Source organism: Ambystoma mexicanum, chromosome 14 (assembly GCF_040938575.1).
Source record: "Ambystoma mexicanum isolate Mex_15411 chromosome 14, UKY_AmexF1_1, whole genome shotgun sequence".
In the NCBI taxonomy this organism is placed as follows: Eukaryota; Metazoa; Chordata; class Amphibia; order Caudata; family Ambystomatidae; genus Ambystoma; species Ambystoma mexicanum.
In genome coordinates, this window is record NC_090940.1 from 221,120,878 (window position 1) to 221,133,252 (window position 12,375).

Here is a 12,375-nt window from a genome sequence, read left to right on the forward strand (position 1 = left end):
TAAAAATATGCTTCTAGCACTTGACCAAATAGCTTCTCGCTAAACCAGAAAAGCAAAACAGCCTAGCCACTTAAACAAATGGTTCACATCCGATCAAAAAGCCTTGCGGAAGTCTAAAAGACCTACCAAAGCCAAATGGAAAAAGAACCCCTCATCCCAAAATAAAGAACTGTTCAATACTGCTGCGACTGCCTACAAAAAGGCCATCGTAAAAACGAAAAGTGGCACATTTAACAGCAGAATACTAAATGCCAAATCCAGTTCCAAAGAACTTTTCACCATCCTAAAAGAACTGGAATCACCCATTCCACACCCGTCAGCTTGCAATAAAGATGCCCCCTGGTGTGCTAATATCCAGAAGGCTTTGTTATACAAAATAGCTACTACAAGCCAAAATTGAAACCAAAAGACTCATTCTTGCTTGTAAAGGTAAGACCAATTCGAACAAACACCACACACCCTCACTGAAGAGAGACAATTTATTTGAATTCTCACCAGTCTGAACAATAGAGGTAGAGTCCATAATAACCGGACTTATCCCCACAAAATGTCAAAATCTGCCCTGCATCCATCATCAAAGAAGGAGCCAAAGAGTTTGCGCCCTTCATTACCTCATTCATTAATTCCTCCTTCGCTTCCTGCTCTGTACACAAGAATCTCAAAAGACCACTGGGTCATGCCCCTTATCAAAAAGCCTACCCTCGACCCCAATATCCCCACAAACTACTGGCCAATTGCAACTGTACCGTTCCTGCTAAAAATCTTATATGAAGAAGCTGAGATCCAAATTCAGAACCATCTTGAAACAAATAACTTGCTTGGCCTCTGTCAATCAGGCTTCAGGCCTGGACCTGGCACTGAGACGGCTCTCCTGGATCTTAAAATCCAGATGGACGAGGCCAAACATGTGGTACACCCCTCCCTACTCCTACTACCTGATCTGTCAGCTGCTTTGAATTTGGTTGACCACAGCATTCTGACCACTCACCTAACCTCGTCAGCTTCTTTTTCGCCCAATGCAGCCAAATGGAACCAATCGTTCTTCTCTGACAGATCCATGAGAGTCTTTTCGGCCACTGCTTCAGCAGAGTCTTCACCCATCACTTGAGGAGGCCGTCAAGGCTTATGTGTCTCCCCAACGTTATATAACATCTTTACAAAGATGCCATTCGACCTGCTTCACGACATGGATGTCCCCTACACAAACTACGCGGACAAAACGCAAATTCTTATCATCACTCTCTCAAGATCCTACTAGAAAGATGTCGCCCCTCTAAACGAAATGTATAGTCAAATCCAAGATTGGATGGCCAAACATGTCTTTGTCTAAACGATGACAAAACCGAGCTCCTACTCATTGGGTCTAGGCAAAGCCTTAACAAACTCAACCCGCAATACAAGTCCTTCAACATATATGGAAATCTCATTGAGGTGTCCAAAGATGCCAAAACCCTGGGAGTCTACTTCGAATCAACCCTCACACTATCGAGACAGGTTAATACCACAGCGCTTTCCTCAGCTTACACCGCCAAACTAATAAATGCATGCAGACCATTTGTATCCATCCGGAGCTTCATCACTCTGGCCAGAACTCTGGTACTTTCCAAACTGGATTATTACAACACCCTTTACCTGGGCATTAGAAAACAATCTTCACGAATTCCAAAAATACTGCAAAACAGTGCCCTCCATGCAGCCCTAAATATTTCACTCTCAGACCACATTTCCCAGGCCAGACGCAATGTCAGATAGCTACCGATACAAGACAGAATCACCTTCAGAACACTTATGATCACTCACAAATGTCTCACCAACACAGCTCCCAAATACCTGGCGGATAAATTCTGCAGAAAGACATCCACTAGACCTACCAGATCCAACTACATTCACTGCCTCCTTATCCGCAAGTTCAGGTTGCAAAATTATAGGGGCTCCAGCTTTCCTGTCCTGGCAGCAAAAACCTGGAACACGATGCCCCTAACGCTAAGAGACAAACCATCCTTTCCAACATTCCGTTTCAAAGTCAAATCCTGGCTCCTCTCACTAACCCCTCTCTGATCGTCCACAGCCATATTGTATATACTTGCTGGCTCATGCCTATATTCCACTATTTAGGCCCAACCAAAAAGCTTACCTATAAATATCTGCTTCAACCTTTGTATATTTTCATCCATTTATGTACATTGTGCAACCTGGTTTGCAATCCTACTGTATGTACTTTCTCTGTATTTGAATAATATGTCTAACATGATTTTCCAATAAGTCAAGCGCCTAGATACCTCTGGGTTCAGTGTGCTATATAAGAAAATAAAACAAACAAGACAGTGGTGAGAGTAGGGTGCAGAGGATAAAGAAGTAGAGTAGAGAGGAGAACAATGTTGGAGGGTTGAGAGGAGAGTAGTAGAAAAGACGAGTAACATCAGGGGAAAGTAGAGTGAAAGCGAGACCCAGAGAGAGAGGTGGTGAGGAGGGTGTTAAATGCAAAGAAAGTGGGTGTGAGGCGTGATTTTGGAGACATTCATCGAGAGGGAAAGGATTGGAGAAGTTAACAGAGTTGGTTGTACCCGTAGAGAATCCCAGAGGGAGTCAGGTAGAGAGGGCTACAGTTTTTAGGCCTCCCGTTAGAATCAGGACAGTTATATACAATAGGTGCTACATGGCCGTAATGTTTCACAATACTTCTGATTTGAGGGATAGGGACATCTGGACTAGGGAGGTGGGCACCAACATGGAGGATGAGGCAAAACCTAGGGACCACCTTAGACTGGCCATCCTTATTTTTTAAAAATCTGAGAAAAAGTAACTTGGTTGCATGGATATTAAACAAATTCCACCAATAATCAAAGTGTCTTTAAACTTAAAATGGAAAATCAGAAATAATTATATATTAGTTTATGCTTCAATGCTACCCTTCTTCAATATTTTGCCCTAAAAATCACACCATTCTATCAGTATTTTTACAGATCCCTTTTAAAAGAAAAATGTTTCTTACCTGTTGCCATTTCCACCATCAGCATGTGGATGCCAGTGAGATGCAAAATAAACTCTTGTCTCACTCTAAGAATAAAAACTAAAATTAAAAAGCTTGACACTGCTAAAAGGAACACATTTGCATTATTCAGAAGGGTAAGTAAATAGTATGTAATAACATGCTGAAACATTAGTACTGTGTCTTGTCATCCATAAACTATTATAGGCTGTATGAAGATTCACATAGAAGATTGGTGTGCACATCAATGAAACCACTCAAGTTCCAGCAAAATCAATTCAGTTCAATAAACGTATTGGGGTGACCAAAAAGCGAAGCATGGGAGCTCACAAAGTTCACTGATAGAGATTTGCTACTTTGCAACAATAAGCAAACTGATTTGGGCAAAACTTGAACTCTCACAAATTTGACGAGTTAGACAAGGTGGAAGCTCTTAAACTTCGAAAGGACGTCCAGCAAAAAAATACCTTGAGCCAAATTGAACGTTTTAAGATGAGCCCAGGAAAAAAAATAAGCTGTATCAGTTCCATTACCACTGGCTTTGCACTGGGAAGCCTTCTGTATCATCACCCCTAGAAGGCAACATGCAAACAATCAGTGGATGACTGGCTCCCCCCTATGTCCTGAATATTAAAGAATGATGAAAATTAATTAATTTTAGGAGGAATATGGGGTGCTGAGCAAATTCATTGTATGGTTGATAACTGCCATACAGATTTGTTGTATTTTGGATCTCTCTTTTACAATGCTTGTAGATAGATAGTGTCTTGCCACTTGGCATTTCCCTTTAGTATTATTGTCAGTCTAAAAGGTGAAAGCCACCTATGTTGAGGCAGTTGACTGCTGTAAACGTTTCTTGGTGGTCTAAAGCCATGCACTGAACAATGGTGGTGATTTCAACATTCAACTGGACTCCTCTGGCTCTGCATCCACTCTATTCACTGACCTCTGTTCCTTGCTTTCCCTCTTCATTCTCCCTTCTGGGCCAACCCACACAGCAGACACACACTGGTTGCCCTCATAGACTCCAACCTCCCCCCACCCTCCCACTAGTCACCCCACTCTCCTGGTCAGACCACAGTCTCCTGTCCTCTCTTCTGGTTCCCATTGGCCCCCTGACAACCCCCCCAAAGGTCACACCAACCTCGTTCACTAACACCCGCCCTATGAAACCAGTGACTGCGGCTACCTTTGCCACCACACTCCCCCACCCCTCCTTCCTCCTTTCCTCCTCGTCTCCTGTCACACCTGAAGAAGTTACCAGAGTTGTCTGTTCCATGAAGGTCTCTTCTAAACAGGTCTCCCCTTGCTCATCCAGGACCATCAAGCATAACATTGGCTCTCTTGCCCCTGCTCTCGCTAATTTCTGAAATCACTCCTTTATCACTGGATCTTTCCCCTCCACCCTTACGCACTCCCTTGTGCGCCCACTCCTGAAAAAAACATTCTCTGACCCTAACTGCCCTGCCAGCTATCGCCATCACCCCAAAAACTATGCGATGATCTCTCTTCTTTCTTTATCAATAAGACAGAAGTCATTCGCACTAACATTGTAAAATCACTGGCCATATCGATCTCTAATCCCGCCAAGCAGCCGCCCGTTCCCCCTGCTGAACTCTCCAATAACTGGTCGACCTTCCCTCTTTTTACTGAGGTGGAAGTCCTAGCTGCTATTCAAAAAATTCAATCATCTTCCCTGGAGGATGCTATTCCCATCGAACTTATGAAGAAGATCACCCCTGATCTCCTGGTAGAACTTACATCGGCAATAAATCATTCTTGTCAATCAGGATTTGTCCCCTCAGAGCTGAAATCGGCGAGGGCTGTTCTTCTCAAGAAGCCCACACTCGACCCCACTGTTCCCGCTAATTTTCGCCCTCTCTCCCTGCTCCCTTTTCTACTAAATTGTTAGAGTCACTAATCACACCCATACTGTCCTCCTTTTTGGAATCTTCTAAGATCTTTAATTCTGCACAGGCAGGGTTGTAGACCAGGCAGAGGCACTGAAAGTGAGCTTGTATCTGTGCAGGGTGATATGTCCAGGATAGTTGACTCAAGTGGGGTTCGGGTGTTGATTTTGCTAGATCTTTTGGCCGCTTTTGATACTGTCGACCACCCCATCCTGTTGTGCCGCCTGGCACAGATTGGTATATCTGGCCAGGTTCTTGCTTGGTTCACCTTTTTTCTAACAGACCGCACCCAGACCCTAGCCATGCCTCCATTTCTCTCTTCACCCTGTCTTCTCACTTGTGGTGTACGGCAAGGTTCTTCTTTGTCCCCGATCCTATTCAATATCTACATCTGGGCTCTGGTATGCCTTATCCGCGCCCACGGCCTCAACTGTTACTCGTATACCGACACCCAAATCTTGATCCGTCTAGATCAGAATCGAGCAGAGGTGTCGTCGCAACTTTGTGACTGTTTGAGTGCTGTTGGTGATTGGATGGACCAAAACTGGCTCAAGCTCAACGGCGAGAAGACCAAGGTGTTGGTGGTGGGTTGTCCCCCGGTTCCCTCACTATGGGCCACTACTTTCTGCCCCGGATCTTTGGGTTCCCTCCCCACTCCAGCTAGCAAGGTAAAAAATCTAGGTGTTATTCTCTCTGCTTCCCTTTCTATACACATCAAGTCACAGCTGTGTGTCAAGCAAGCCACCAGCATCTCAGGGACCTGAAGAAGGTTCTACCAACGATACCCGAACCGCTGCGCCCTTCAGTAGTCACAGCACTGGTTCTCTCCTGCTTGGATTACTGCAACTTGCTGCATCTGTCGCAGCCTATTGGACTGATTCAATGGCTACAGCGTATACAGAATCTGGCGGCTAGGCTGGCTACGGGTACTCCGTATGGGGCTCGCATTACTCCGGTGATGCGATCACTTCATTGGCTACCGGTTAGCCAGCGTGTCTCTTTCAAGGCCTTGTGCATTGTCCATCAGGCTATCCATGTCCAGGGGGCTGAGTTTTTAAAGGCCAGATTTTCCCGCTACCTTCCAAAGTGGAACCTACGCTCCTCCACTGCGGATCTCCTTGTTGTCCCAAGATATCACCGCACTAGGGTTGGTGGCAGGGCCTTTTCTATAGCCACAGCCAATCTGTGGAATGGCTTTCCTCCCCGTCATGAGGAAAACATCCAACCACCTCACTTTTAGAAGAGCACTCAAGACCACCCTGTTCTAGCTCTTTACCCTGTGGCCTCACCAACTGCTCCTTCCAAGCCATCCTGTGCCCCTTCTCTTCTCCCACCTCCACCTGCGTGTCCCCCAGGGCTCTATACTCTCCCCCTGGCTCTTTAACATCTACCTTGCTCTCCCTGCACGCCTCATCTTCTCTTTCTCCTCCAACTTCCAGTGTTACGCAGACAACACACCGCTCTTCTTCAGATTCCCTGCTGACCCCCTTGCACCCTCAATTATCCCTGACTGCCTATCTGCCAAAGGAATTCTATCTTTTCTCACTTTCCCCCAGAGGCTCAATGTGACTCAAGCCGTGGTTCTCTCTAGACTGGACAACTGTAACAGCCACCTCATGAATCTGCCTTCTTCCACTCTGCGACCCCTCCAGTTTATCCAGAATAGGGCAGCAAGACTTATCCTTGGCCTTAAGCCCAGGGACCGCATCTGCACTAAAAAGTCTTCATTGGCTCCCGGTTGCTGCACGGATTAAATTCAAATCCCTCTTCATCATCCACAAGGCTGTCTGGGCCCGGGGACCACACTATCACCAACTTTATCTCACTAAATACGCTCCTGCTAGACCTCTTTGCTCCTCTGGCACCAGCTCTTAGTGTGTAAAGCGTTTTACTAAACAGAGGGCAAGGGGTCACTCACTTTCCTCTGTGGTCTAACTCCTTTGGAATAGCCTCCCCCGTCCCCCTGCGTCTTGAGCAGGATCTTCTGAAATTCCAGAAGCTCCTTAAGACTTTCTTCTTTTCCTCCTCCTTCCCTCCTTCTCTCCTCTGCTAATCACACAGTTGCTGAATCGGTGTCCTTGGACTTATGCTTCTTCGGGGCTTTGACCTCCCACATCAATTCTTCCCAGCTCCTGCCTTTCCACAGCACTTTGCATCTGCACACCATGCGCTCTGGAGACTCGCAATTATACCTCCCGCAAGCCCAGATCATGTAGCACTCAACATTCTAGCACTTCGTCCATGGTTCACCCACAGGTCCGGACTCCCTAGCACTTAGCCCCTCTCCCCTCTTCCTGTCTCCACTTGCACGTTCTGAATACTCACAAGGCATAGTAGGTTTGCCTCCCTCTGCCCCATCTGCTCTTAAATATTGTGCTGTAATGTATTTCCCACTTTCCCTCCCTCACTGCTCTGTGGGCACTTCGAAACAATATATTATTATTGTATAAGCGCCTAACAAGCAAACAATAAATAATAATGATAATGATGTTTATTTTTGATTGAATCAATACAAAAATGTAGTTTTTGAATGAAAAGATTCAACATTACAAAATCTGTGAACATCCACAGGCAGGATTCATTGCTCAGAGTTCAAAGTACCAGGCCCCTAGTACTTGAAAATATTTTAGCAGTACTTCTGTTTATCCTCAAATCATGGTATATCAGTTAGACTGTTTCTATTTTTAACTAATTGCTCAGTCACTGAATATGAACAGATATTGGGAAAAGGGGTATTCAATGGTGGAGCACACTCCCGTCCCCTGCACACTATAAAGGGCTAAAAAAAAGCCAAATATTGTAGATACTTTAGATTATTATATCTTAAAAATGTAAACCTGTATATGCTCTGCATACTTTCACAAATCTAATGTTCATTCAGAAATTCAGGATTTTAAACAAAATCAATTGATAGTAATTTTACATAAACATATTACATCCAATAGTCTTATGAACAAACAGAATTTTTTCATACAGTGAATTTATTTGTGAAGATGAAATCCAAATATTCTCAGCTCAGTCGTTTCAGGACGTGTTGGTCCCTTCATCAGGAGCACACATTTAGAGGCTACTAAATTAAGAACAAGCAAAAGAGTGTTTAGAATGCCCAAAGTAAACGTATTTGAGTAAAAAGTATGAAAACTCATATGGTCATTTAATTTAGAGCAAATGGGTGAGATAAAAAAGTAGTTTCTGTAATTTAACTCTCTACAATTTGCCTTCTGTAATACCAATAGTTTTATGTCAGTGGTCCATGTAAAGACTAATGAATGGACTGAGCAGTCCAATATGCATACATGTAACCTGAAATCCCCAGTATACGGAGGCTTTAAGGAACAAACATAACGTAGCACAATCGAGATGCATCGTGCTAGCGGCAATACATCCCTTACCAAGCGGAGGTGGCATGGCTAAAAGCTGGCACAGTAAGACATGTACTGGCTAGACAAATTAGATTCCTTATATCCACTTTGGATGAATGAGGCATTTCACTTTGGTGCCTACATATAGAGAGATACCTATAAGATTCTCCTCTGAGGTACAAGATGTGACTATTATTTTAAGATGTGACAACAATTATTGATGCTATTTACAATGTCATTGTTATTTAATTTGTTGCACTGTGGAAAATAGATAATTTCTGACTCCTAATATGTATTGAATATAATCAAGGAGCTCCAGTTCAACATCTTTATACAGAGTAAATCGTATCTTCTTGTGTTGCACTTTGAAAATAGATAATTGTTTTAGACCCAATATGTATTTTATACACTCAAGGAGTTTCGATTGAACATCTTTATAAAGACATATTTCATCTGCCTCTCAATTAAGACTTTCCTGTGTATATATATCTTTACCTCCTATTTTGGGATATAGCCTGAATATGATGTGAAATTTTAGCAAACACACAACAATGATTATTAAAGAAAAGAGCTCATAAGGATACTTGTATTAATTCTTTGACATCTTGATATTAGATTATAAATGTGTACTAAATAATTCCATTTGCACATTAATTACTTGTATTCTACCTCAAATATCTTACCTCTTGACCAATTGCTCAAATAGAATATACAACCGATCTGATTAGCTATTAGGAGGATTTTATTTTATTTTAATTTTCTATAATTATTTCTTTCACCAGAATTGTGCTCGTCTTTACTACGTAGTAGAATTCTTCACACGTCATTACATGACTAGAACGCTCAGATCAACCTTACCATAATGTCATCACGGTTAACATGGTCAACTTAGCAACAAGTACAATTTTTAATTACATCATCGTGGCTGACGTCACTATATAAACAGCAGCCGTTTTTGGTACCAGGGTAAAGATGGCATTCAAGACCAGAATCTATAGTTGATAGTCACTGTAGAAGATGAGGTACAGCAAGTGGATTTTCTCCCACTTTCCTTCCCATTTTCCTACTATATTTCCACCAACACAGCTCCACTCTTCGCTGTTTTCTACAGATCAATCCCCATCTAAGAAGTGAAGCTGGATAATTCTAGATAATTATTTGGAACGTGGCACCATCTTCTACCATTCCACCTTTTACATATAGTAGGTAAGCCAGTACAAATTTACACTGACACTAGGTCCATTTATTAGTCTTTACACAGACCACTGACAAAACTATTGTTATTACAGAAGGAACATCGTAGAAAGTTAAATTGTGGAACTATTTTATCTCAGCAATTGCCTCTATTACATGAAGAGATTTTGGCCCTAATTCATGGAATGATTTGCGCAGAAAATAGGGGCCATTCGTGCGAAAACGCACGCGAGCGCCAGTTTGTGTATTTAAGGAACACAATGCGCAGGGCTTACCAGGGACTTTCGAGGAATCTGTGCCAGTCAACACCTTGCGTGAGAGATTCGTAGTGAAGGGGAGTTGGGTTCTGCGCAGTCACCTAAAAAAAGGGGGGCGGAACACGTGGAATGGGGGACAACAATATGGTCATAACGAGGGATGTATTAAAGTAAAATCCTCGCAACTCCCATTCACGCGCTAAAAACCTGTATTCATGGAATTGTCCAAGACTCCCCCTCACACAGAAAAAGACGCGCACATCCAGTAACACGTACACCACACGAAAACTGGCCTAAGCGTCACCCCGCACTAAAACAAATGCATAAAAAGGGTGCGCGAAAAACAAACGCGCGTATACAGCTACGATGAATGTACCATTTCTCGCAGCAGGGATCGTGGGACACCGGAGGAGGAGGAGGATGACCAGGGCATGGATTTTTCTACCTAGGACGAGCCTTTATGGAATGCCTGATGACCAGGTCTATGGCAGGTATAGGTTTCCACCTCATATCATATTAGACCTGGTCACGGAGTGGGAGGATGACCTTACATCACCCACCTTGTGCTCCCAGGCACTGAGTCCCTTGGAAAAGCAGCTCAATGTTCTGCATTTTTTGGCCACTGGGTCATTTCAGCGGACAACTGCCATAGTTTGGGGCATTTCAAAGCCCAGACAGTCACGCTGCCTACACTAGGTGTTGACAATCATGACTGCATGTCCCTCAGTCCGCAGGCACATCTACATGCCCTGAACACCTGCAGAAAGACAGGCCGTGGTCCAGGATATTTAGGGGTAGCGCACTTCCCTAAAGTGCTTGGTGCGATTGATTGCACCCATGTGGCTATACATCCACCTAGGGCCACAGAGCACATCTATCGAAATCGCAAGCACTGGCATTCCATCAACATGCAGGTTGTATGTGATGCAAAGGGTCTCATTGCTTCTGTATATGCAAATGTTAGGGAGAATTATCTGTAAAGGCTAATTTCCCAAACCTAGTGAGTCCCCCAGCAGCTTTGCTGGATTTTTGGGGTTTATTTTTTTCTCCTGCTAAGAGTGAGACTCTTTTTCTCCTACTCTTAGGCATGGTTTGAGAATGTCCTTTGACTATGTAATGTGTTTTATGGGCTATGGGGTCTTTTACTCCATAGGGCTTCATGTGTTTTTGGTATATGTGTTACACAGCACCCTCAGTGCAGTAACACAGTGGAGTCATAGTGACCTCCAAACATAGACTCCATACCCTGGGACTGACTATTGTCTCCCAGGGCATGTAAAGTCACCAATGGCTTTACTAGTCTAAAATGGTGAACAGAAACAGTACAAACCATCATATTGTGGAAGTACTGGTAGGGGTAATTCGATTGCCCCTGGGTCTGTTTTCCAAGGGGGCACTGTCCAGTCCCCCCTGGTCGAGTTTCTGGCTGGTGGCAGTGGATACCACGCAAAATATTCCACCAGAATATTTCCTATGGGATTTTCCCATTCATTTTAAACGCACCACTTTTTGGTGCAATGTTAAAGATACCGCCGGGTTATTTATTTAATATTTATTCCCCGGTTGGGTCTTTTTGCCAGGACTCAGTTTTAAAATGGCGTTTGTGTTCGCCTCTGAAACTCTAACCCAAGTCGAGCCCTTTGTTCCACTTTTTGGCGGGCTTCTCCACAGAAGCCCTCCAAATGGTGCCACTTTGTCTGGGGTCTACAGGATGTGTGGGAGGGGGATTAGGCACCCTGGACTGAGTTGCCTTGGCAACTCAGGTCGCACTCTTGTGTGATTGGCCCAGTGGTGAGCTGCCCGGCTCACCACTTAGTATGTTTGAGTGACAGCTAGGCTGATGATGGGGTTTTGCTGCATAAAAGCAGGGCTTTGGGGACTGGAACTTCAGAAGTCGCCACAGGACCTAAAGAATCCGAAGATGGGAGAAGCTGAGCCATCTACAACGACGACACCACCGGTGGAGCCGTGCTGTACGAAACTCACCACTTTCCCGACGACAGACAAGATCTTCTTCCAGGAGAGTCTTCTTCCCTTTGAGCTGGTGGGACCAACCAGTTCGCCTTTTTCACCTTCCTGGATCGTCTCATGGTCGAATCACCTGTGCCAAGCACCCCGGCGGCCGGATAGCCCTGCTTCACCACTACCGCGAATAAAAGGGTAGTACCTTTTAACCGGGAAACTTTGCCGCTGGTTTCTTCCCTGGCAGTGCAACGACCTCCAGCTTTCCTCCACGTCGAGATCATCTCTTCCCCTGGACGAAGCTCCGACTTGCACCCGCTGCCAGGAACAACTGCCCCCGCTGGAGCTTTCTCACCATTTCAGGTACTGTGTCCCGCCTGGTCTCCCTTGCAACAGACTGTCCAAGGTGTCCCGGAAATCCTTGACTCTCTATCCTGGGGTGACCTCGGACCGGTTAACATTACCTTTCTAACTTGATCCAACCTCTTTTGACTTTTCTGCAAAGACTTTGTGTGCATTTCCACTGTGTGATCTTGGGCACATTCTGCCTTGCTCTCTCCAAGAGTGGGCCTGGCCTATGAACTTTTTGCTCTACAGTAGACCATGCCTTTCTTGACTTGCTGTGGTTTCTTAAAAGTGTTGGTACGGTGTGATTTTCCTATTCTGCCTTTTCTCTCCCTTTTTAAACAAATTATTGGAGT

The 12,375-nt window shown here is 44.4% G+C and overlaps 1 protein-coding gene across 1 annotated transcript in view; it reads right to left on the minus strand.

Annotated features, from left to right (window-relative positions):
• MAP4K5 (mitogen-activated protein kinase kinase kinase kinase 5) overlaps nt 1–12,375 on the minus strand; it is a 1,870,683-nt gene that overhangs the window by 1,135,765 nt on the left and 722,543 nt on the right. The window contains exon 15 of the mRNA XM_069638985.1: nt 2,993–3,057. Within this exon, the coding sequence (XP_069495086.1) occupies nt 2,993–3,057 (65 nt within the window). The remainder of the gene's footprint in view (nt 1–2,992; nt 3,058–12,375) is intronic.